We start from the raw sequence: 26,131 nt of genomic DNA on the forward strand, positions 1-26,131 counted from the left end.
TTGTAGCAATAACTTGAAAAGACAGTATTTAATCAGGTTGATACGTTTTCCTTACAGGCTTTTATGTGCAAGTAAGAATTCCTACTGTCATGCATTTGAACAACCCATTCATGTGTTTACAGTATATTCATCATAATTATCTATTCATGAGCTAATACACAGTGTAAAAATAAAAATACTTAGAAAATAATTATGCCATTTCACTTCATGAAATTTGCTCTTTTAAAATGAGCATAAAATTATTAAATTATACCCTCTAACAACTCTATTCAAAGCCAAAAATATCATGGCTCAGAACAAGGTATTAATTAGAACAGTCTTCAAAGTTTAAATGATTAGCTTATACTTCTCCTTGAACTACGAAAAGCTCGTGGCAAAGACAAGTTCTTCATTTATCTGTGCACAGGAACACTTCTAAAAACCAAAAGGTGAAGAAAAACTGCTTTTTCAGAATACTTGTTTTAATATTGGAATGTCCTAAAATGCTGCAGTTGATTGAAGTTATATAGGGCTCGGCCGGTCTGTGTCCAGTGCTGGGTCTTGTTGGAGGGATCCTATGTAAGCCATGAAGCTGTTGTGCTGGTGTCCCCAGTCGTAGTAGTCTGGAGAGAAACTTAAAAAGAAAACAGAAGAATGAGTGACTGGCAGGTTGGTTCTGCAGCTACCTTGTTAGTGAATATATGCAAAATGCAGTCATGTAGATGTAGTTCTCATGCTGAAGTGCCAAGATGAAATAAAACCCGACCAGGGGTTCAGGCAGTGACAAGAGCTAGATATGGGTATGAGATCTAGGGCGCAAGTTAGTCTTCATTTGAAGGTGACCAATTACACTGATGTGCTGCTAGCATACTGTCAATACAGGAAGAAGCAAAGGAGTAACACATGGGGTAGCCTTCTCCTTTCAGGGCAGGATAGTGTCCTGGCAGCACCTTTCCTTCACACTGGGTACTGCCATTCTTGCTGTGAACTGCTCCTTTCTGGAAAGGGACTCATTATCTAAAGCTCACAGTTGCACAGGGAAAACATGCTTTTTTGTGCCAGTTCTGGGTTGTGTGGGATTTTGGCAGTTAGGTAAATTAATATAAGCTTTCAGCATTTTCAGCTTTTCAGTGGGAAAGTAAATGCCCCCTTCAGGTAAACCCCAAGACATTTAGCCATGTTACAGGGCAACCTAAGCTGAGAGGCTTCTCACTGCCACTGTGACAAGCTGCTGCTTGCACTGTTGAGCTTTTCCCTGCAAGACAGGGAGACAGGCACTTCTTAGGCCACTCTTGGAAGAAATGGAGGGTTAAACATGCAACCCAAAGATCTGACCTGAGTTTTTCAAAGAGCAGTATGCTGATACAATTCTCAAACTCTAAATTATTTCAGGGATGTGGTTTAGTGGGCAACTCGCTAATGCTAGGTTAACAGTTGGACTTGATCTTAAAGGTCTTTTCCAACCAAAATGATTGTATGATTCTAAATCATGTAACCGTTTTCATTTTTGTGACCTTGTAGTCTCTGTGGAGCCCTTGGATTGTTACAGTTACTCGGTGCTGCCTTTCCACTTCAGCTTCCCCCTTTGCTTCCTCTCACCCCATGGATTGTATGCAACAATTTGAGCTAAACAATTTACAGTAATGTTCTGTAGTGTGGGAGAGTTCTTTCTCCTCCAGTTTCTGTTACCAGAAGCAAGTAGTTCCAACCTGTGTCTCACCTGCCCTGTGCCCCCTGTGGTGCAATATTCCATGCTAGATCATCATCACTGTCGTATCTGCGAGGGTTGTCAAAGAAGTAGGATCTAGGACTGAAGCCATGGCTTGGGACCATTCCTGCGTTGGCCTGAGGGAAGAGAAACCTCAGTTAGTACTTGCAACAAATAGAAAAGCTGCTTGATATCTGACTTCTAAAAGAAATCACTGTGGGCTTACCTCCTGGCTTCCAAAAATAAACCAGGCAATTTTACATTTACTGTAAACAATATAAATACTTTTTTGCATTTTCTGTTTTTTCCCACCAGTGTAGTAACATTCTACTGATCTTAATGGCTTTTCCTTTTCCCTCCTCTACCTTGTTAGTGTAGTGTAAAAGATACAACCCATTTTTTAAATCACCCCTCATTATGCATTTAACCTGTCTGCTGAATTCCTGTCCATCCTGGATAGTTTTAGCTTTTAGCCAGCTGACTTGAAGTGAGCAGCAGGGAAGCAGCTGAGGAGCTGAAGGATATGAAACACCTAAAGAGATTGGCTTTTGCCTTCCACATTTGTAACCCTCCCTCCTGGTACGTTACCAACTTTGCCTCAGGAACTGATCCTGCTGAATCTTGGCACCCTTCTTAATGAAACCATAGCTGAAAAGCCCCTTGAAACCTCTCTGAGCAATTTCTGTATCTATCCTACAGTGCTGCAGGGGTCAAATCTCATGGAACAGTCCATTGATAAAATAGGGAAAGGGGAGTACATGTAAGTGCTTTATTTACAAAGCATTTTGCTTTTATTTCCCTATGAATCAAAACAGAAAACAGACAAGATTCAAAAGGGCAGCCTGATTCTGGAAACAGTGCAGAAGGACATCTAGGACCCAGGTGAGCCTCTTGCACTGATCCACTGCTTCCATGCCCAGGGAAGAGGGTTCCCTGCACCTGATTCATCATCACCTGTCAGGATGACATCTTAGTCTTGGCTTTAAGCAGGAGAGCAATTTCATGTCCCTCTGTGTTTCAGATGTTAAATAATTTCGACAAAGATGGATTAAAATAGGTCCATCCCTGTTGTCTCCCGTTTCCAACATTTGCCTGGCTGAAGTATGGGAAGGCAAAGGACCATGCATGGCAGTCACCCTGTGTCAGCACCAAAGCGAACAGCTCGTTCCAGTCTGTAAGGGCCCGCGGAGGGGCGCTGAAGGCAGGCGGCCTCCACCCCGACTTCTTGTCTCTGAAATCCTGAATGAAGTGTAAGCCCACAGAACACCTTATTGAGATTGTTCCATATAAAAAATAAAGAACGTTTTAAAAATTATTTTTACTAAACCAGAGTTGTTGTTAAGATGTTTTTACTAAAACAGGGTTTTATTAATTCTGACCCTATGCTTTCTGGCCAAGTATTTTCCGCCATTGTCTGTATTCGATACTTAACTGCTGTACCACCCAACTGAACACACTGTGGCCCTTGGTCTCCCTCTTGTGGTATACTTGCCCCGAACTACAATTTTGCCTTCCTAAAGTGTCTCTTAATTATTTGTTTCTTTCCAACATTTTTGTCTCAAGTTTTCCTCTTACCATGATATTGTTTAGGATAAATATTTATCTTATGTAGGAAAAAATCCATATATGACCTATCCACTATCATAGAAAATGTCTATCCTAAAAAAGGTACCCATAAAAAAGCAGTGATTCACTGATTGGCTCTTCTGAACTCTTATCTTTATGAAGCTGGAGGGTATAGGCTTCCTGCAAATCACAATACAAAAATATGTTACATGTGTTACTGCAGTGCTCTTTGACATGTGAGAGACAACGCTGCCTGTTTGACTCCATTTGAGCTCTGATTTGAGTAGGATTCCAAGTCTTTTTGTGAGCAGCTTTTTGAAAGGAGAGATTAGACCACATCCCTTATTTTCATTCTTTTGTGAATCTCTCCCACACTATCCAAACTTGACCACCAGGTCTAGTCTTATTAAACTCACTTGAAATAAAATCTCTCTGGGGTCACTTTTTAGAAGAGCAGCACCACCCAACTGTACTTTGAAGCATTTCTTCTCTTTGCAGTTGTGCTGGCTAACTCCTAAGCAGGAGTGAGGCTGAGATTTTTTTTGATGGTGAGGGATGGACACTGGGGTCCTACAGGGCTTCTTAGTGTGATGTCAGATGTCACAGGTGACCAGTAAGAAGGGCTTTATACTGACGGGGATATGTTACTTCCTTGTTCAGCTTGGCTTTATCATTGTCTCTGAGATCTGCATGTGAGAATAAAACCTAACACCTTCCCTAAAAAGTTATTCTACTAATTGCTTCTCTCACTTGTGAATTTACCATTCACATCTTTCCTGGGGATTATTAGTCTTGGTTTAGCTTGGCTACAGAGCCAGAGATATTACCTCAGCAACCGTAGTGCAGAGCTGGTGTTCCCTCCTATGCTAACCTGGAGATGTTGCCTATAGCTGTAAAAACATGCTTGTCCATCTATTAACTACCTAGATATTAAGGATAATTACAGGGAATTAACCTTACAACTCACACATTAATCTCTGCTGAAAGATCAAACAGAAATGTCAGTAAGTGCTTATTGCAGCCATCAGTCTTTGACATGGAAACAATTCAAAGGGTACAGGGCTGAGAGGAATCAATCCATTATTGAATAGATGCCATCGAACACTTAGCACACAACCATCTTCACTGCTATGTGATGAAAGATCCCAATTTTGGATAACAAACTCCTTTTCCACTGACTTCAGTGAAGCACCATATTAACCCAAAGGGAAGATGTCCCTACATTTAAGAAGGTTCCTGACTTTTAAGGTAAACTGCCTGAGAAACACTTCTTCCTTCTGGGTAAATATGATGAGTTTCTCTCAGGAGCACTTAGTATAAAGTGGGAAGTTTGCAGTGCTTTTATTCTGCCAAGGACACATTGAAAAGGAGAAGTCAAAACAGAAAGAAGCAAACTTCCTCAGAAGCTGAGCCCTCCAGGCCTGCCTGGACATTGCACTAACAAATACACTAAAAGTTCCACTTACTAGATCTTTCGTAGGGTTTCGGACACGGAAGAAGTACACAACCAAGGAAGTAGGCAAGAGCTCCCAGATGAAAAGGATCACACCGAACACTATGTAACCTGCATCTCCCAACTGACATCTGAGATCTGCCTGTTGAAAAAGAGAAAAGTGTTTAAAAATAAAGATGGCATCTCATATAGAAGGTGCAAGAGGCAACATTTATTTTTATGAAGACCTATATTTAAATGGCTGAAATGCCTGACAACACAGCCACGAACTTCAAGTAAAGCCAGATTAGCCTGGCTAATAATTCAAGGCATACTAAAAAATAAAATAAAAAAATCAATATTCTATCTTGTTGGGTACACGTCTTCCCTCTAATCTTTCTTCTGCCCTCCTCTTATCTTTTTTTGAGCAAAATCAAAGTGTAATGCAGGGCCCTTTCCAGTCTTAAGAGCCTGGCAAGCAACCATTTGATTGAGTCATCAAATTGGGGTAATGAGAAACTATTTTTCCAGTCCTTTTCTAGCCAGGAGTAATATATGAAGGAACAATCAATGTCCAGGTGTTCAAGGGCATTGCTAGCAACCTAGCTTTTAAAAACGAAGGCTTGGATCCCTTCAAATTGGTGTACATGGCCATGCTGTTCTTCTAGCATTAGCTTTGAACTCTTCTTTAAATTTCCCCTCCACCATTCACCATAGTTGCAGAGGGAAAATCCTGTCCTTTCATGTGTTTTGTACAGAAGAGAAAAGGGGAATACTTCTGACAGGTGACCTGCAGCAATGCCACAGTACAAACATTGGGCTGTACGTTTAAAAGTGACTCTCGTTTCTGGTACCAATTTGAGTGCCTCATCCTTAGCTCCAGGCCCTTTACATATGGCTCAAATAATTTACCCCCAAATCCAGGCAACGCTAATGTCACAAGTCAGATCAGATGTTCAAGTCAGTAGTAGTGACCTAAGGTTTAAATCATTCCATGGAGCTCCCTATGAATGGAGCTTCCTCCCTGCCTCCAAGGGGGAAATGGGACCAAATATTCTGGCCAAAAAATTCCAGGCCTGTTACTCCAGACTGCATAAGTCAGCACAAGAAGTGCCCCTGCAAGGGGGCAGGAGCAGCAACACTCCAGGCCCCAACAGCAGGAGGGCAAATGTTCCATTCAGAAGATGAATCACGCCCTAGCATCCTTCTGTCTAAAACCTCTTCTAATTACACAGAGTGGCACCACCCAGCTGTGCTCCTCCTCTCATCCCTGCAGCAGGGTTGATTAGCAGTCCCTTGACACATCCTACTCAATTCACTCTTACTGAGGTCCTCTGGGCAATCCTACCCTACTGTTTACCTACTTCTTATTTAGAGTTTTATCTACTGCTCAACAGAACTCTGCTAATAGCTCCAGGTTTGCTTGGCCACCCTGGCAGTGCAAGGTCCTTGCGTGGCTGGGAACATTGCTTTTGGTCTGCAGGTGCTTGTTGAGAGGGTGGGGAGACAACATTTGTCCAAGATTTTGAGGCCAAACAAAATGTGCTCATGGTCCAGACCCATGCCTGCCATTTTGCCCAGCCTTGACAGAGCTGGAAAACTACTGGGACCTAACTACATGCTTCAAAGCAGAGAAAGGAGCTTTGCTCTGCTCTCTTTCTTTTAGCATTGGGGTTTTTTTCCTCCTTATGCTGAAATTACTAGAAATTTGTATTCCTGGAGCAAAACAATCTTAGTGCATTGAATAAAAGAAAAAAAAAAAAAAGGATTTTAATATATTAATTTATATTATCATACCATTTAGTAAATCAGCCATCACATACAGAATGAGTTTTTCTTATTAGCAAATATTTTCATACTTGCCTGATCTGATACGTTGTACCAATCATAATCAAAAGAATTTACTTTCTTGGTTTGGGAAAATGATAAGATGAACAAGTTGTAACAGGCCCGTGAGGTATAAAGTAGTATAACAGTCACTCCTATGCTTGTCACCTGACAGACAGATGAGCCCTGGAAGAGATTCAAGCACAGGTTATTACTATTCATAAGTGCAGTTGCTAAGAACACTGTTTTGCATGGACTTTGAGGGTTGTCATGCTACTCTGCCTAATGCAACTGACTTCCTCTTTCCCTCTCTGATCACTATGCGCTACAATATGTATAGTCCTGTATTTTATCAGTACAGTGGTTTCCAGGCAATGGTAGCAGTTCCAGCCCTTACCAAGATCGACTGTGACTAATTCCTACAACTTACTGTACAAGTGCTATTTTCAGGGCAATGAAAACAAATAAGAACTACACTTGGTATTAGGTGGAGCAAGACAATCCAGCCCTCAGCTGTGCACTAGCTACAGAGCACCCTGTATCAGATGCTGGCTAGACAGCATGATGCAACCTTGCATCTTTTTACAACTGCTTGCTGTGCACCTATTTCCTAAGTACAGAGCAGATCATAATAGTCAGCAGTTAAACAGCACAGAGAGGAACAGAACATCCTGCCTTACCTAATGTCAACACAGATGAGACAAAGTGGAAGCATGGCCCATGGGCAGAGTGACCATGGCGGGGCAGATTGTAAGTGGGAGCTTGGGCACAAGAGGAGGAATGAGACTGCAGAGTGTGAAATCAGAACAGTTCCTAAGCCCTACAGAGAAGAATGGACAGAGCAGGGAAAAGAGCCTACTCCAGTGTGAGGACTAAGGTAGGGAGGGTCACTGTTGGGGAGTGAGATTCCAGAACAGGAGTTGTTGTAGCAGCAAGAAAGGAAGGAATTCAGGAGCCATGGCTACAGGGATCAGTGTGAGCTTGATCACGGAGACAGGCAGATGTACAAAAATGGGACTGACTTTGAAGGAGGAAGCTCAAAGTAAATTCTGTGCAGCTGGCTCTGGAACACTGCCTTGCACAGCTAAAGAAGGTAAGATGGGTTAAAACTCTGTGTGCTTTTAGGGAAGCAAAATACCTTGTAGTCATTTGCTCCACAAGCCCTGCCCTCTCTCACTCCTGGCAGAAACCCACACCACGAGGATGGGCTCCTCTCATCTGTGTGAGCGACAGAGATGCCAAGAGGGAAGGTGCTCCTCCCCTCACAAGACCTTTTCTACCAGCACAGGAGACAGGAAAGTCTGCACCCCGTTCCCTGCACTCACACACTTCACTTCCAGGTTTCCAGCCAAGGAGCAGATGTTCAAAGTGCTGGGGCAGGTAGAGCAGAGATGTAACAGAATGCCTACTGAGGTATCAGGGAAAGTAACCAAGTCACCATGTCCAGAATCCTTGGCCTTCAGGAGACTACCAGGACCCCTGTGCTGCTCACCCATGCTGGTGACTATTTATTGTCCCTGCAGCTCTGTCAGCCAACTCCTTGGGCTGGGTGTTCCCTAACGGGTGTCAGTAAAGAGGAAGTCAGGGAGTAGTCAGAAAAGCTTGCAGAAAGCTTGCTTGCCTGTTTCCACAACAAAATACTGATTCAGGGAACAGCCAGGCTCAGGAGCACTACAAAATCCCCAGTACAGTCAAGCTCTTTGCCAGACTTCCTGCTTAAACATCCTGGAACCACCACTGCCCACTGGGCCAGTCTGCAACCACACCAGGGCTGAGCCAAGAGCCAGACACGTATCAGGCAGTGATGAAAGCTGTGGCAAGACCAGCAAGCAGGAAATGCCACAAAGAGGAAATGCTTGCTAGGCACTTCTCTGTCCTCCCTGGCTACTAGCAAGTCAGTGATGCTGTCATGGAAACTGAGCATGAGAGAGCAGGAAGAAGGTACTGACACCATATCCCAGCTCAGTGGCATTTACAGACTGGGGACAGCAGAAATGGAGAGCACAGCTATTTCCCAATATAGGTTTCCCTACATCGTTGTAATTCTTTAATAGTTAATTATACTAGAGATTTAAAAAAACTTAAATCCTGCCAAACACAAAAGATGGGATAAAAGTTTTGCTGGCAGTCAAACATACTTAGTGGCTTAGGGAAGGGAGAATGCAGCAGTAAAAGTAAAGCCAGAGGAATCCTTTTTCAGACACAGGCCCCTAGAGAAAAGAGGGGGAGGCAGGACTTTGTAGCATGTCCCACCACAAGATGCTTCTGGCCAGCACAGAACTGGCCCAAGTCAGCACCCCAGGGCAGGGTTGTGCACTGCCTCACTGCTGTCACAGACTGGGTGCAGAGAACCAGGCCAGGCCCCCATGCCAGGTCATGGAGGTGAATGTGTTTTCACGTGGGCTGAGAAGATACGTGCCAGCAGATGGGAGATGCAAATAAAAGGCTGCCAGTGATGATGCCTACCTACACGCACAGCAGAGCACGCATTACCTCCGACACTACTTCAACCATATCACTGGAGAGAATTTTTCTGCTTTAGCTGTTTTTTTCAGCACAACAGTAGCAGATTAAACCAGGATGTTTTTTCACTGCCAGCTCCAACCATCTGTATCCCTTAAGTACACGCAGTCAAATCCTACTGGAAGTCCCCAAAGGAACTCCCATTTCAGGTCAGCAGAACAGAGCAAAGTGCTCTTTAATTCTCATTTCCACATTCAAACTTTGATCAGCTGAGTGTTCTGTCCCTCCCTGTCTGTTAGAGTTTGTTTCTTTTTTGTGAAATAGCTTGAAGTAAAGAAGACTGAGTTTCCTGCAGGAGGAGGAAACGGAACAAAGTAATCTACCAAAGCCTCCCTTAGGTTAACACTGCTTTGTTACTGAGATTTGCTCTTCTGTGATTTGCAGCCGTAGAAAATTTTTTTCTTACTAATAAAAATAATCCTTTGCCCCTGCCCTTTGGTCAGCAAGTAACAGGCTTGAAAGAAACAAAACAAACTAAGCTGTGTTTTTAAATCTTCTATTCAGCCATGAACTTTTCAGTTGTTGCGCAGTATGGCCAGATTTGATTAAACAGGAAAAGTATTCCTTTCATCTGATTAAGTAAGTGGACAGAGGAATTTTATTATAAGATTTTCTAAGTCATAGCTGAAAGTTACATTTTTGAAAAGTTTTTGTGGTAAAGGTAATGTACTATTGACTAAACTAATAATTTATTTTAAGATTTAAATATCTACTGCAAATGTGAGGACCTTTGAAAGCTCTGTTCCATTATTTATAAATACAAACACCTTCACTGATTTCAGAATAAACATTGCAGTCTTACGTGGTGCCACCCAGCACCTTGACCAAGGAATGTGTGCAAAACTGTAAACCTAACAATATTTATTTGAAGAACATTTTGTAGAGTAATATGATACTTTTCCCCCTTCCCCACTTAGCTGAATTTATAATGCATCTATCTATAGGACAGTATGCAGATGTATAAAGGGAGATTCATATTCCTCTAGCTGGCTTATCTTCAGCATGCTGATACCTTAAACACTTAATCAGTCAATAATTTGACAACCTGAGGAATCCCAAAGTATAAGCCACATCTATGTAGCAGTACTGAAATAAAGTGGATCTGGAGAAAGCAGTATCCACTTGAAAAACAGCTATGAGAAACTCCAGCCAGTAAGTTCTGCAAACTCTGCCTCAAAAATACATATTTTGGAGTCACCGTGTTAGCCAAAAGTACCCTTGCTAGCACTTAGTATTTAATTGATATATTGAGCAGGATGGCCAGCCAAGCACAAGCTGTGAAGTTTAAGGCCTCTAGCTCTCAGGGGATCTAAAGAATGGTGTGGCTTTGCCTCAACTGCCCTCATCTCTGAGAAGGTACTTGAAAAGAACTGAAAATGTACCTTACCTTTGACTCCAAGTAAATGTTGGCTAAAGACATCTTGGAAATCTTATACAGGCAGATGGAGAGTGAAACAGCGCACAGCACAAACAACGTGTCATTAATTGCCACCCGGACAGAGACAATGACTTTTCTCTCTGAATTCTGTGTCCTCACCAATACTGCACATGTTAAATTCACCAAGAGGAAGAGGAGACTTATGAAAAGAGAAGCCAGGTAGAGGGGCAACCTGGGAGAGTGAGGAGAAAACAGTTTTAGCAACATTGTTCAGTGAGTGTCAGTCATGAGATGGAAGTTACACTCTTAGCTGCACGTGTTGGGCTGCCACAGCTGCCAGAGTAACCAGCCTGCCCGAGCCCCAGTCAAAGTGCTCCACATTCTGGAGAGATTAACTTAGTTTATTTCAAACCTGTTTTTACAGTTACACAATAAGCTGCAAGTAAAGAAAGTAACACCAAGCAGCAAAACCTGGGTGTTTGCAGCAGAAATACAACAGCCCAGTTTTGAAAACTGCTTAAAATACACATGTACTTTCTTAGAGCGTGCACTTCATGCACAGCACGAACCCTCTGACTACTCACTGACAGGCAAAACCTTGCAAAAGGCTGAGCTGCCTGGCATGGACTGGTTTTAGATCCTGGTTTTACTACACCACCACTGCCATGAGAAGCATCACTGTCTGCTGACGTTTGCCGTCAGATTTCATATTAAATTTGGAAAGTGTCTAACAGTAGGAAAAACGTCTGAGTTCCTGGTTCCTCAGCATCCTCCTCTGTTCCTCTTCCTAAATAACTTGGTTATGGACAACCTCTTGAAAGAAACATCAAGAAATTTAAACATCCATATTGTTTCTCGGTTGGCATTTTGCCCTCTATGCTAGGCAAAAGGTTTGTTTGCACAACCACAGGAGCAGAGCTGGAACAGAAACGTGACAAACAGAAGCCTAGAAGATGGACTGGTTTTCTCCATCTGTTTTTTCCCACCTACCCAGCACTGATACCTCCAATATACATATACCACATACTCAAGGAAAGCTGCTTTGAATCCCTCTTTACTCCTACACACAGCTGTGGTGAAGCTTTTCACTAAAAAAAATGAGGCATGTTTCAGTTTCAGGTGTTTTCTCACTTCATTACCATTGCTGACCAAGGCAATTACTGATAAGGGTCATAATTTGCAGCCACTGAACAAGAGGTTTTGGCCATAGGATTTCATGCCTGCTCGGAACTTTGAATCTGGCTGACAAATATCCAGATTGTCCCTGAGGAACTGAATTCTGATTGCTTAAAAATATTTTGCCCAATGGTGATTTTTTTTTTTTTTCACACATTCATATTCTTTTGGGATAGCATCAAGCCAGCTACAAAGCTGAAGCAAAGCTGGTGTCTTTTCAGAGGGCAAGAAAGGAAGGGGTATATCTGGGAAACTTTTAAAATGTGTAAAATGGAGAACTGAAAGCCTAAAATTCCCTACTTGTGAATCAGTGCCCTTCTTTTCAGCTGTATCTGGCAGCAAACAAGGATGCTGTCTTTTCCTAGCCAGTCATGGAAATTCCCTCTCAGGGGGAAGACTGTGCTCATTCTTAACTTTCCAAGGCAGGGCTCTGTTTTTAAGAGGAGCAGCTAGAGTTCCTTTAAACCTCACAGTCTAATGATGGAAGCACTGCAGTCCTGAAGTTCCTCCCTCATATAGCTTTCTCTGGAGTTGTAGTGGTGGTACATTTACAGTTTTTATTAATATCTTTAAAATATTGAAGTAACCCTCCTGTGTCTTCCTTTTCTTCCCCTCCCAAAGCCTATTTAATACCCTCATCTCTGCTCCTCCATTGCAGCACAGGTAAAATACTCCTGTGGGGTCTGAGTTTACAAGGAAGGGTTTGCTCTTACATGCTGCCTGCCTGTGGGACAGTATGTACGTGCTCTCTTTTTTGCTCAGCTTAGTCAGAAACCTTCTTACTCAACACAGCCTGCATGCCCTTGATGCTGGCTTGCAACCAGCAAGGCTTGGAGGCTTCCAGGTCAGGCAGCTCCTTGATGGAGTTTAGCAAAAAAAAAAAAAAGCACAGTCATGCTGTCATGCCCACACACTCCCATATGTGCCAGGGTGAGCTGTCATAGCCAGTCAGTGGTGCAGCTCTTCACATAATGATCTTCCACCTCCCTTATTAACATGATGTGGCTGGGGACATGGCTGCCTGTGTTGACAATGGAAGTGTTGTTGCAGAACTTCTGAATAAGCACTGGTGGAGATGCAGGCTTATGTCTCTCAGAGCAGTTTCAGGGTTCCTGCAGCTGCGGAAAGCATTCCTAACTCACTTAAAGGCAGAATATATCCCTAAAGCTCAACTACAAGGGAACCTACAAGGCATGAATAAGCGTATGGGGTTTTGTTAGAAAACAGAAAGGCAGGCCAACAGAGGTGCTTCCAGATTGCACCAGTTACTGTCCCAAACCCTAGTGTGCCTAATCCCCATTTTGGGACTACTCTCTTAAAAGGAGCTGTGTGTAACCTGACTTGGCTGGGGAAGGCAAGTGCCAAGGTGTTCTGGTCTTTCTGTCTCTGGCTGGATGCACCCCTAAGTTTTTCTCTGAGCTGAAAATCAAACTTCATTTGAATGCAGTGAGTTCTGCCTTGTTTCACAGGAAAATCTATTTGAAACTACTGCATTTTGTATGTGGTTTCCTCAGAAACCACACAGCATCTGAGGCTTGTGTATAACAAGGCGCCCACACACAGCACAGCAAGCCTCATCCAAACCCAGTGACTGAAAGAAATCCCCAAGCCCAGGGAGACGTGCAGAAGGGCAGTTTAAATCTGATGTTGGGCTGGCACAGGCTTCCCCATGAGATCTTTTGCCACAGAGACTAACATCATGAAGGCTATGTTGAGTAAAGTTTGCTTAAGATTCTGCATCTCTCATAGGGTTTTATCAGTCTTTTTCTGTATCTGAAATTATTCTGATTTCTGAGACCTGTACCGATACACAGACCACAGTCCTCCCTCCCAATTGCCCCGTTTATGTTATCATTATCTGTTGCAGAAATACCAATACCAGACCTCTGACACTTATTAAAGAATGTGGGGGGGAATAAAAAAGTGAACATTCAGCAATTAAATAAAATCAAATGCACTAAGTGCAGACTCCAGTCCCTGTCTGTAGACCATCCATGGTTCTATCATACATCTACCTTTCCATCAGAATTTGAGCAACCTGAGCTTATGAAAAGTTGTCTTTGCCCATGGGACAGGGGTTGGACTAGACTATCTTTAAAGGTCCCTTCCAACCGAAACCACTCTGTGATTCTATGATCTTTCACTAGCCTGTTTACAATTAAGGTTCAGGACCTCAGCTCTGGGCGTGCACACATTTACACCCCTTCAACTGCCCTGTATAAGAAAGAAAACAGTTTTATGCACATGGCTCTTTTACACACGCTAACCACATTCATGGTAAGGGTTCTAGATATTAAACCAAAACACTACTGAAGTTCTTTACCAATGGAGCTAAGTAAGGAAGAAAATGCTAGACCAGGTCCAAGAGTGATCTGTGTTAGAAATGCAGTAGGCAAGAGTCAGGGTGGACATGGAGTAGTTGTGGGGAAGGTAGTCTGTGCATCAGTAATTCCAGTCACAACACATAAGTGTTCAGGAATGGAAATGTTCCAAGAGCTGCATCAGCAGGGTGCTGATGCAGATACTTCATGGGCATTGAGTAAATATCACAAGCTTCCTTTGCCAGAATAAAGACATTTTCAAGCAGTTTTCAGGACTAAAGCCTTGCCACAAGCATCAGTAACAGATGAGGTTCAAAGCTTCTGCCTCTCATCTGTAAAACCAGCCAGGAAAATGTTCACAGACCTGCCCTGTACCACCCTGACCTGCAGCCCATGCTTTGGGCAAAGCTGTGCTCTTTGTTCCTCTTGCACTGGGGGCTAGCTGGGGACTTGGCTGGTGTGTGCTGTGCTTGTCTGCCAGCCCATACTCCTCGATTTCCTTCCCACAGAAACCAGAGTGCAAAGTGGCCTGAATTTATTTGTAAGGCATGGTGTTTACCAGGGAGCGTCCAGCTCTTGCCCCTTGTGGTTTGGGATGTGGCCAAGGTATGCACAAAGCCCCTCTAACTTAAAAGCATTCCTGAGGCGATCAAAATAAATGCAGCCTCCCGGTTCTCATCCTGACATTTTCTGCATCAGCTCTGGTTCAGAATGGAGTCCACATTCCTCAGTCAGCCATCACACCCTGCGTGTCCCATACCTCACCAGCCCAAAAAAGCCCCCCTCATGTCTGCTCTCATTGTACTGCCATTCTACCAAACATGGCTTCTGAGGCACTTGTTCCAGATGATCAGCTCTCCAGCTGTATCAAAATCCAAGTGGATAACAAACTTCCCAGAGCAAGAACTATGTTAATATTTGACCTGTTGATACAGTACTGTGTTCTACCAAACAGTCAGCAAATAAAATATTTCTGTTTCAAGTTACTCTGCTTTCCTATCCTGATTTTGGCTTGTAATTTTTTTCTTTACAATGGAGACAACCTCTCTCTCTTCTCTTGTCTAAACAATATTGCCCTTAACTGAGGCTTTTAGGCATTGCCACAATAAACATTAATTTATTGAGCTATTCATCAGCTTTCTGGACATTACTGCCCTTTCTGGAGATTCTAAGTACTTCCTGCATTCCTCCTGCTCCACAAGATCCCAAACAAATCTCTCCAACTAAATACAAAGCTCCCCTAACCTCAACTCTACAGTGTTGGAACAGGTCATCTGTGAGCTCTCAAAGACATCACTAAGTTGAATCCATCATCCTCTTTCCTTTCACAAGTCTTCTCACATCTTCCCAAAACTTTTGAGTCTTTTATTACCAATGATCTCATGTACCCAGTCCCACTCATTCCTGTCTCAATAAATACATTGCTCTGCTACCTTACCAAAGCACTGGATCTGAATTCACCCAATAATTACACTGTTAAGAACCTATAAACAGATCACCAGGGGGACTGTCTTCTGCTTGCGTTTAAAATATTTGCCTTTGAAATACCTGAATGTCTAAAAATGGTGCTTGTGTTGGCAAATGACACAGACTTCCAAATGTCATAGGAAGAAGCTGGCCTCAGAATCATCATCATCAAACATGATTAAGATGAATAGCTGAGATATGAGCACCACATTACCAAAGACATAGTGCTTCTCAAAGAGCATGGTTACTCCTCTTTGCCACATTGAATGTTTGCTTAGTTCTTACCTGTATTTCAGTAGCTCTGGGGAGTATTTTGACTTAGCTTTAAAAATCACCTGCAAAACAGAAAAATACTGCATCAAACATGGGATCCATGTAAGTAAAGAAAGATGCTGTGATCCGCAGGAATCCTGTCCCACAGGTCACAAGATATGTAATGATAGGTTTCACTACATAGCAGATTTGCATTTATTTCTTATCCATGGCAGGTAAGCTCTAAGCAAAGTATTAAAACCACTCAGCATGGGATCATGAGGTACTTGCATACAACTTGCCTACACCATTATTTGCAATTACTCTGGCTTGTGAATAAAGTTCTTTATTCCAATATTCCCCAGAGGACCAATGCCAGTATAATCATAAAGGCAAGCAATTATTAGGCTCTTACATGACCTAAGAGTGCATGTCTCTCATGTAGACCAGCTCATACCAGCATACTGGTTGGATGATCTATTCACTTGAAGAGCCTGGCGTAGCACCCTGCCCCGATATCGGATATATATGTTTGTATCCATGTTACATTGCCAAAAGGATGCCCTTGAGAACCAAACTAATTATTTTACTCCAAGGTATGTTTGGCTTCTACTGACTGCCTGTTCACTGTACAACAATACGTATTTTTACAAGGAGATAGCTCAGGCCCAGTAGTTACGTTGCTTTAACAGAAAAGACAAAAATACTGACATGCTTTCTGCAATCTACATCTACATTTAACCAGTCACAGGTATTTAACCACTATCAGAAATTATACAAAATGCAGAGTGTCTCATTAGACTCCACTTGGAATACTGTATTTAGTTCTGGAGCCCCCAGCACAAGAAGGACATTAAGCTCCTGGAGCGAGTAGAGGAGGGCCTCAAAGATGATCTGAAGGCTGGAGCAGCTCCGCTATGAAGACAGGCTGAGAGAGTCGGGGTTGTTCAGCCTGGAGAAGAGGAGACTCCCGGGAGACCTCATAGTGGCCTTCCAGTACCTGAACGGGACCTACAGGAAAGCTGGGGAAGGCCTTTGTTAAACGACATGTAGCAATAGGACAAGGAGTAACGGAAGAGGGAAGATTTAGGCTAGACATTAGGAAGAATTTTTTTTGTGGGGGTGGTGAGACTGGCACAGGTAGTCCAGGGAAGTTGTGGATGCCTCCTCCCTGGAAGTGTTCAAGGCCACGTTGGATGAGGTCATCCTGCCAATGCAGGGGGTTTGGAACTAGATGATCTTTAAGGTCTATGATTTTATGATTTTACATCTTATTGATGAAAAATATTACAGGGAAGCATCTAGTGATTGGACTCGGTGATCCCAAGGGTCTTTTCCAACCTGAACAGTTCTATGATTCTATGATTGCTGCTCTTTCATAAGCTAACATGTTTTCCAAACATACTGTTCACAAATGTTCATTTAACCTAACACTGAAGCACACCTTTTGCTAGTATTATAAAACAACACGCTGTATGACTTATTCTGGGTTGTTTCCTAATTGTTTTCTCCTCAAGTCACCCTGCCTTGCTTTTGCATGCCCTTTAATATAGCTTACATAATATTTGCTATGATTATCATGCTTTCCCAAGGAAACAGGACTTACATGATCACTATGTACATGTAGGCATGAGTTTGCCTGTCAAGCTGTTCCCCCACTAATCTTAAAACACTCTGGTCAAAGAACTGATGGAAAAATACTTGAAGCATCAAAGGCATGATCCTTTATTACCCTCCCAATTATCAGTGACCCATCAGAAGTAACAACCCCTATAAATACATCTGATATATGACCTCTGTGAGGAGTATCCTGCATAAAGATCCTACACATCACTCAGTATGACTCTGCATAGCAGAGTAACCTAAGAAATGCCTCAGTTATGGAAACAGCTTGAAGTTAAGCATGAGACATAGATCTGGAGAAAATAAGGCTTCACTTGTTCCAGCACTCCTGGAATAACTTGTCATTTAATTCCTATTCACCATAAACAGCTGCCTTGACATGGAAATTATTTTTGTGATGCATCAGCCTGCCTAGCACTAGCTGAGCCAGTGGAGAACATAGAGCTTTTCAGCAGGCCCTAGAAAATTAATAGCTAAGAATAAAAGTGAGAGGTTCGAGGGGGGAAAAAAAGGCAAAAATATTCTGCAACCATTCATACTGTTTTCAAATAGTTAACATCTCTGGCAGCATCCCTTATAAAAGATTTTTGTAAATCATTCTCCAGATTCCTGAATAATGAATTCTCACAGGAGCAGGAAGAATTTTGATGTTGTTTTACTTACTTGCTACTGAAAGAAGAGGTACAAGAGGCTTGTGAATGTTTTGAGTTTCTGTGGTACACAAAGAGAGGCCGCCAGTTTTCAGAGAACAGATGGGGTTAAAAATACTTCCTGTATGCTTCTTGTACCAGACTTGTTGCCTGTTCTGCTTATTCTGGAAGACACTGTGGGCAAGTGGTAAGGAACAGATTCCTGACTTCAGCTGAAACTAAACAAGTAAAACTTGTCTCTAGGGCCATTCCACAATCCTCACCTGTTCTGAGCAGCAGTTACTCACACAGACTGTACCGTTAATTTTGACAGCTTTCATGAGAAGCACTGAGCAGAAGCGTTCGGAGCCTGTGCAAAGAGCTACAAAAGACAAGCAATCTGCAGTGGGCAAGGAGTCATGCTGGGTCCAGAAAACCTAGAAAACTCACAAGTTCCTGAATATTATCTCCTCTGGTTCCACCCCCAAAAAGACCCACTCACCCCTATATTGTCACAGAGCACTCCTGCCACATAAAGCAGTCCTACCTAGCAAAAGCTCCATGGACAACTTAGCTAAAACCAAATATGATGTTCCTGCTGCAGAGCCAGCAGGATCTCTAGATGTAAGATAGCCAGAAAAACAGCTGTTACTGTGACTCCACATTTGGTGGGCCTCTCCCAGCTGATATATGCTCCTCAATTCTATCAGAGCAAAATGACCATACAAAAGAAAATGGACACCGCAAAAAAAAAAAGAAAGCTACGTTACAGGGCATGGACACTCTCACAAATTCACTGCTGGACAGAAATACAGGTGGCCCAGTTCTGCTACCTTGTCTTAAACATTGATGAGGCCTTAGTTCATGACTAGCTTTGCTGGAAGCAATGTGATTATCACAGAATAAAGGGCTGTTTGGTGGGAGTAAGGATGTCAGAAGCCGATCTCTTTATACCTTTACATGCGTGGGTGCAGCTTTTTGCTTTTAAAAGTCATTTAGCTCAAGAGACTGGTTGCTCAATGGCCCCTCCCCGCAACAGTGCTGAGAAAGCTTCCAGTCAATATCTGAGTCATCTAAGCAAGTCTTCCGGTAAACCAGAGCATACCAGGCTATTCCTAAGAATAAACAGCAAGAAGGCAGACTTCTAAAGAAAGAGAGACCCCCTTCAGGAGACCCCCAAGACAAACATCAACATGGAAAACTCAGTGAAATTCCTTGCTAATTTTCTCATGTTTAAAAAGCATTTCCCCTGTTGCTTGTTCTTTAGAGGAGAAATACCCTGTTTTGACTCCTTGTTTTGCTGAAGGACTGAAAACCTCAAATGAGATTCTCACACTCCCTCCCCCACTCCCCTGAGGTATATGTCTGGCATATAAGGCTGCAGCAGTACAAAAAGACTCCAGAAAGCCCTTTATACAGCCAGGGAAATGTATGCTCCAGGAACTGATATAAACAGCTGACCTTAAATCCATTTTACCAGGTCCCAGCCGTGGAGCAGTGAGGATGGCATAGGAATCCATCAGCTGCTTGGCTGCAGAGAGTTCTGCAGAGCTACTGGGCAGCCAAGAAAGCAGCCAGGGCCAGACTGCTGTAGAGTGAAGGGGTTCCAGCTACAGTTGTGAAAGTTAAATCAGGAGCCACTCTGGCCCTGTATCTATATCAATGAAACAGGTGTGAATGCCAAGTCACATATTCCCAGAGCAAATGAAAAATAAAATCTTACTAAAGCAATTTTCAGTCCATGCTCTGATTTAGCTGAACCAACATGATGGCTGGCAAAAAGCTCCAGTGTACCTCTAGTGCTAGCTGATCAATTCACTTTTACAGGAGCAGCAGCTCAGCATACCAAAAACCTCAGGTATGCATTTAAGTGTTTGCCTGTGTCTCAAGCTGGCCCTCCGCACAGGAATGAAGTTCAGCTTTATTTACCAGTTCTTATTTCAAAAACTCTGTATGGACGATAGGGAGTGCTTTTCCTTCCCAGTCACTTTCCCCACAGTCCCTCTCTTCCTCTGTCACACATCATGCAAACTTCTTTCTGCACCCTGGAAATACGGCACAACCTCATGCAGGCCCAGAGCCCCTCACCATCAGCATGTACACCTTTCCTCTCCTGCGTATCTTCCAGTCCCAAGCCCACCAACCCCTTTCTTCCTCTCATGTTCGTTCTTCCATTTGCATGAGACTCCCCAAAATATGCAAGTTTTCTCTCTGCTCTCTCAACTCTATGCAGTTTGCAGGGCCTACAGACAGAGGCATCACTACCACACTCATTGGTAAAAATAGCCTGAAACGACAGGGACCATTGTGGGGCTGGCAGCCACAGTAAACTTCCATGTGTAGCTTTCCTATAAAATTATTTTCTAAGTCAAATCACCTCATTCTTCATGTTAGACAACTGACAACCAGTAGGTCTGCAGTTACAACTTGTCTCCTATAGCTCCAATACTGAGGGCAATGTTTTATGCTGAACATATTTGCTGACGCTTTGCCAGCTGTAGTTGGTCTCCTATGTAGGTAGTTCTGTGTACATCTAAAGCATGCCTGAATTTAATAACAAGCTTTATAAAATACGATGTATTCATTTCTACAAAACAATTTAATATTTCTCCTAAATAAAAAGCCCCTTCTGTTCTCTCAGTGGTGTCATTATTTTTGAAATGCTATCCCCCAGTAATTAAAGGATGAGAGGTTCTCCTAATTTTCCTCCTACAGCTAACAAGTACAACAGTTCCACTAAGCTACAAATAACCTCTCAAAAACCCATGTGCTGCTTTTACCTCACCCTCCCAGGCACTTCCAGCATGGCCAGTTACTATCTAAAATGTCTTACTCTGCCCTATTTCTCTTCATTTTATCTTATCAGCTCTGCCTGGGAGGCAGGGTAAGCTTCTCAACCTGAATGCCAGAGAACAGGGAATATGGCTAGGGAGGAGAAAAGAGAGATAAATCTGCTCACCAGCCCTTCCCTACCCATATAGACTGACAGTTCTTTAGCTCAGCACCATGCTGTCTAGGTTCTGGAGTTCCCAACCTGATGATTAGACTTACAGCCCACCAAATGGTTTGCTGTGCCTGGCCACAGGGCAGGCCTGGGATTTACAGCATCCCCTACAGCTCACAGTCTTTGACCCTGACCTTGTTTCTCAAGCCTGTAACCCTCCATCCCAGCCTTCCTCCTGTTTAATTTTTATCCTGTTCCCCAGGGAAATGTAAAGTCTGAAGCAAACAAGACAAAGTGAAGCAAGGGCTTCTCTGCCCACCCCCTTCACCCGCACCAAAAAAGGCAACTTCTTCTTTTATTCCCCAGAGCCTCTTTGCACTTTTGCCCACAGCACTGACTGTAAAGCGTGTGAAGTCTCATTCCATCTCAGTCTCCCCTTGTCAGGGGCAGGGAAGATTTAGCTAGGCAACATATAAATAAGAGTGCCTGATTCCTTGGATCCCCACTGTCGGGAGTCACTTGAAGTGGAAAATACCTTATTTGCAGATGTACAGTCTTAGCTTTATCAAGCAGTAAGAGCTGCAGGTGTGAGGCAAAAATATATACTGGCTTTTCAGTCTCTGCAGGTGGAAACACATACTGTAACTCCCTATCTGATGGAGCAGGATCAGGGAGCTGCTCTGGCTTGGTACAATGCAGTTATTTGTCAGCACTGGCCTACTGTTTTATGAAAGTGCCACTGGATCTCATCTTCGCTTGAGATTTATTTTAATGATTTCTAAGTAGATAGAGGCTTATTCTGAGATGGTAGGTAATTTTATCTTTTTTCTTTAGAAGATATCAAATACAGACACAGGATTAATAAATTCTAATAAATTTAGCACTCTCATTGGAAATAATAAGCATTTTCTGCAGTATGTGATTTCTGAGAGGAGCTAATAAGGTTTGCTTATCTGCAGCAGCCTTATCTTCTATTCTGCCATAGGCAGGGCATCAAGACCATAGGAAAGGATCCTGAATTTGGCTCTTAATCCAAAGATCACTCAGGAGTTTTTCTAAATCAAAACTATTTCAATTTTAAGTTTTCTTTCATCCACTAGTCCACCACTTTAGCAACCTGCCCCAATCCATTACAGTTCTTTCTGCTGTATCTTTTGATGGTGATGCGCAAGCCTGGGAACAACCCCGCTGTGCTGACACCATCAGTGCTTACTTGTCTTGCTACACATAAAATACAGTTTAAATTTGCAAGCTCATAGCTTTGGGACACTTATTAAAAAGAAAATAGTTGTGGCTAACTTTCTGTCAAGTTCAAAGCTGCTTGTTATTCTGAAAAATGCCCTCAGGCACTTGCCAAATGAGTATTTTTTTTGTTTGGCCAGGAGGATTTGCGGTATTTTTTTGAATAATTTCTTTTTACATCCGTCTCTAAAAGTTCTCCTAACAGTGCCACATGTCTAGGTACCATAGAGCAAACAATAAACACCTGCAAATACCAGAGACCCATGAGGTCTCTTCCAGTCCTCTGTCCCTATATTATACATAGATCACTTTCCCTCTAATCACCAGTTAAACAGCATGGTTTTCATGAAGTAAGACACAGCTGCAGACCCTCCTTGCTTTCATTCTAGAGAAAAAAAAGATAAAAGTTGTTTCTGAACAGGTCTGTGAAGTTATAAGCCATTACTGAAAACAAAATTCTCTCTCCCCACCCCTTTCACACTAGTTCTTGCTTGTCTACTTTGGAGAGCTAGATGCACATTAAATATACAGTCTCAAGCAGATGCTGAATTTCAAGCCAAACCACCTTTGAATGGTTAGAAGTAAAGTACTAATAACAGTGAATTAAAAATATGTGCACTTACTCTGTGTCTTACATTATATTCCTACAATGGCTATGCTTGTATTTCTTAAGACTTTGTTTCAGCTGGGGAGATATTTGAGATGCGATTTCCCTGGGAGCAACCAGCTCTAAAGCAAACAACAATACTAATAATATGCCTGTCTACAGTTGCCCACGATCTTTAAAGATTATGACGCACATCACAAACTCTGAAAGTCCCTTGCAAATACTGTTTCAAAAGCCTCACAACAGCTCTTCATGACAGGTAACTACTACAGTCTTTTACAGAGGGGGTCAAAGGAAAATCCTGAGGACTCGTGGTGACAAAGCAGAAATTGTCTCCTATGCAGAATCAACAGCCTTACCATTCCTTCTGTTTTCAGCCACTGACTTGTACTTCCTGAATGAGATCAGACAGCAATGCCAACAATGAGTAAAAAGGATATATGTGTGCATTCTGAATGCTCTCTTTTTAGATCTTCCTTAGACAAAAGGAATCAGTTACCTGCAAGGCTAAGCCCCTGAGTGCTGGCACTCTGATGCACAGAGTGCCAACTGCTGTGCCCCCTCAGTGCTCATGTCAGCCTCGGCTTCTCTTGGCAAAGAGCAAGGACACTGCATTCTGCCTCCAGACTTCCACAGCAGCCCTATATGTGTATCTGGGGGAAGAACCTGACCTAGGGCTATGACTTAGTCCCAGCTGCAGTGATGAGGATGGGCTGTATGGTGATGGACACTTGCCCTTGGGGAACTGCACCATTATCAAATGACTCTCACAATAACTATGAGATAAAGCATAGGTCACCAGATGCCTGAGCTGGATTTAAGGGGCATGGAGATGAAAGGTTCCTGTAATCCCTTAATATATCTGAAGTCCTAGGGAGTGGAGTGGGGTGAGCTAGCAGGTGTTTCAGACACTGAATACAGAAAAGTAAACCTAAGCACAAAACTCTTTATGTGGTTCTAAGCATTTAATACCCTCTACAACTCAAGTGATCCTCTTAGAGCTGTCATGCTTCCCATTGCTGCTTGTGCAGCTCTGGGATGGCAGCTCTCAGAAGTAGCCTGATCTCTCCAGCCAGGCTGTTCATAATTGACAGGCCTGTCATCACTACAGAGCACTGTCAAAGACTGCAGGCACTACAGAAGCACCCTAACCCAGACACGGAGCTGATTCCTAGTGGGGCTCACAGCAACACCCAAAGCATCCTGAGCATTGCCAAGGGTGCTCCAGAGCTGGCTGCTGCTCTCCTGGCCAGCTACCCCTGCGCTGGGAAAATGGGCTGTCACAGGGGTCATCTGAGTGCAGGCTTGGCTTCCTGCTCCAGGCACTCTAGTGGGATTGAGGAGATAGAGAATCCAGTCCCTGCCCTCCCGCAAGCTTCCTGTGAGATCTTAGGAAAGCCCGGCAGCCTTTCTTTGCCTCAGCATGCCAACATCCCATCTTGCAGCCCAGTGCCAAGACACCCAAGTTCACTATAAATACTTCCAAGCAAATCGAACTGCAGCAACCTAGAGCACTGTGCAGACTAACTCGTCTTAGCTGTCTGTAGCACAGATGAACTCTCAAGAGCTCTTTCCAGAGTGGAGGTACTATTTCCTTTACCCCACTACACAGGTAATTACATCACAGTGTCCTTGAAATACGGAGTGGATCTCTACAGCATTTAGTGGGGTCCAGAGTCACTGTTATTTTTAATACAGATCATTATAGGAGTCTGAGTCCACAGTTGGACTCAACCAACAGTTTTGACTGTGATACACAGAATAGAAATCACACTCAGGAATCTGTTAGCCATCTTATGAAAAACCAGGGTGTGAGGTTGCTAGCAAAATTAGAAATTACAGTTCTGGCTGCGCATAGGTATCAGGTCTGCTAAGACAGGAGGTTTATGAAGTCTAGTAACAACAGCAACAACAACAAAAAATAATAAACCAGCATTTTAGATGCCCAGTTTTCAAGCTCTCCTACATTTTTTTCCCTAAGCTTTAAATTAAAAGCCATTTAATAGACAGTAGATATATTAGTTGCAATTCCTGAAATTATCATTTCAGGCTCCAGTTGCATTGTAACACAGATCACTTGCATATAGATAAAAAGTTAAAATTTCCAACTAATATAACTGAAATTTGCTTTTTGCATTGCCAAGGTAGGTTAGTAAATTACATTTTTATCACGATTCTTAGAAAATAATTCTGTTAGATTTAATCAACCAAATATTTGTTGCTTACCTGTGTGAAGTAAAGATTCATCAGGGTCAAGGTGAAAAACTGGAGGCAGACTGGGAAGCAATAGAGAAGCCAGAAGATGAAGGGGCTGAGAGAATTTGCTGTGACAAAGTCTTTGAAGTAAAATGAAAAGAGCACAGTCCTAAGAGAGGCCCAAAACAAGCACAGAAACAGAAACACCGTTTGGTAACTGAACCTCTTGTGCCGGTAGTGAAGGACCAGCCAGAGCTGGACGTAGATGAACACAAAAAGCAGTGAATAAAAAACAGTATATACAATGGTCAGGCCCAACTTCACATACGGAGGGACAGCTGGCGTCAGGGTCGGTGGTAGGGTGTCATTTTTCAGTGGGTCCCACTCAGGGACCTCCATTTGATATCAGGAATCGTCAGAACTATTTATTAAGTTTGGCTGCTGCTGTTGCCTCCTCCTCCTTCTCCTTTCATCTTCCTACAGCATAGGAATCAAGAAAATGAAAGAAAACAAGCTGCACTTCCTCTTTGGCAGCTCACTGTGGGCTGGTAGCACATGATCACAATTCAGAATGAATCATTAGGACTGCTTTTGTCAGCAGTTGGCAGGGAACAGTTCAGAAAGCTGCCCTTTGTCGATGTTTGTGCACAAATTTTTACCATCCTTAAGAAACAAAGAAATCCACCAGCCCCTGAATGGTTTACTGCTGATTTTTTTTCCTAAGGAAAATTATCTGGATTTTAAATTAGTTAAGTAATGTTCTGTTTTCTACAAGAAGCAGGTACCTGGCATTTTCCCAGTGGCAGCTACATTTTATCTTTGTAGGATTTTTTGGTCTTGTTTTCCATTAGCAAGTACTTTATTTAGCTGCATTTCACTAGGAATAATTTTAAGCACCGTAAAGTACTCATGAAATTCAAATCACTGCAATAAGCTGTAACAGCTCAGCTCTGCATTGCAGAAACCTTTGTGTTTATAAGGAAATACACAATTTGCACAGCAAATCTAACACATTCAGTATCTTCTTTTTCTTCTAACATAAGGTATTTCATTAGCATGGGAGAAAAGGCACACCAAGGCACACCAAGGCTTCCAAACATAGGAACAAATAAACCCCTCTAAATACCCAAATTCACCAAAGTGTACATGCAGCTACAGGTTCTTTTCTTCTTAGCTGTTGCCTATTTGTGCCATTGCTGTGGCAACAGCTGACCAACCAGACATGCCTTCTCACAAGTGTGCAGATGTGCCTGTGGGATTA

General features: G+C 42.8%; 2 protein-coding genes across 2 annotated transcripts in view; one reads left to right on the top strand and one right to left on the bottom strand.

The window, feature by feature from the left end:
• The window catches only part of ERO1B (endoplasmic reticulum oxidoreductase 1 beta), a 34,307-nt gene extending 31,289 nt beyond the window's left edge, over positions 1–3,018 (top strand). Inside the window, exons 16-17 of the mRNA XM_051613711.1 lie at positions 2,503–2,569; positions 2,709–3,018. Of these exons, the coding sequence (XP_051469671.1) occupies positions 2,503–2,533 (31 nt within the window). The 3' untranslated portion in view covers positions 2,534–2,569; positions 2,709–3,018. The remainder of the gene's footprint in view (positions 1–2,502; positions 2,570–2,708) is intronic.
• GPR137B (G protein-coupled receptor 137B) lies at positions 1–25,412 on the bottom strand. Its single transcript, XM_051613712.1, has 7 exons — positions 24,901–25,412; positions 15,663–15,712; positions 10,423–10,645; positions 6,545–6,698; positions 4,720–4,844; positions 1,700–1,824; positions 1–613 (listed from the first exon to the last, which is right to left on the bottom strand). Exons 1-7 carry the CDS (start codon positions 25,267–25,269, stop codon positions 502–504), a joined length of 1,158 nt encoding a protein of 385 aa, XP_051469672.1. The 5' UTR covers positions 25,270–25,412; the 3' UTR covers positions 1–501.
• Positions 25,413–26,131: the final 719 nt, after the last annotated feature.

Source organism: Apus apus, chromosome 3 (genome assembly GCF_020740795.1).
Source record: "Apus apus isolate bApuApu2 chromosome 3, bApuApu2.pri.cur, whole genome shotgun sequence".
Taxonomy (NCBI): Eukaryota; Metazoa; Chordata; class Aves; order Apodiformes; family Apodidae; genus Apus; species Apus apus.

Bases quoted from the DNA above. Each gene is read 5' to 3' on its own strand.
- GPR137B (XM_051613712.1), bottom strand. From the start codon at position 25,269: ATGGAGGTCCCTGAGTGGGACCCACTGAAAAATGACACCCTACCACCG. The intron at 6,699-10,422 runs GTAAGGTACATT...AATCTCTTCCAG, and splicing joins ACATTTACTTGGAGTCAAAG to GGCTCATCTGTCTGTCAGGT. The intron at 1,825-4,719 runs GTAAGTGGAACT...CTCTTCCCTCAG, and splicing joins GAAACCCTACGAAAGATCTA to GCCAACGCAGGAATGGTCCC.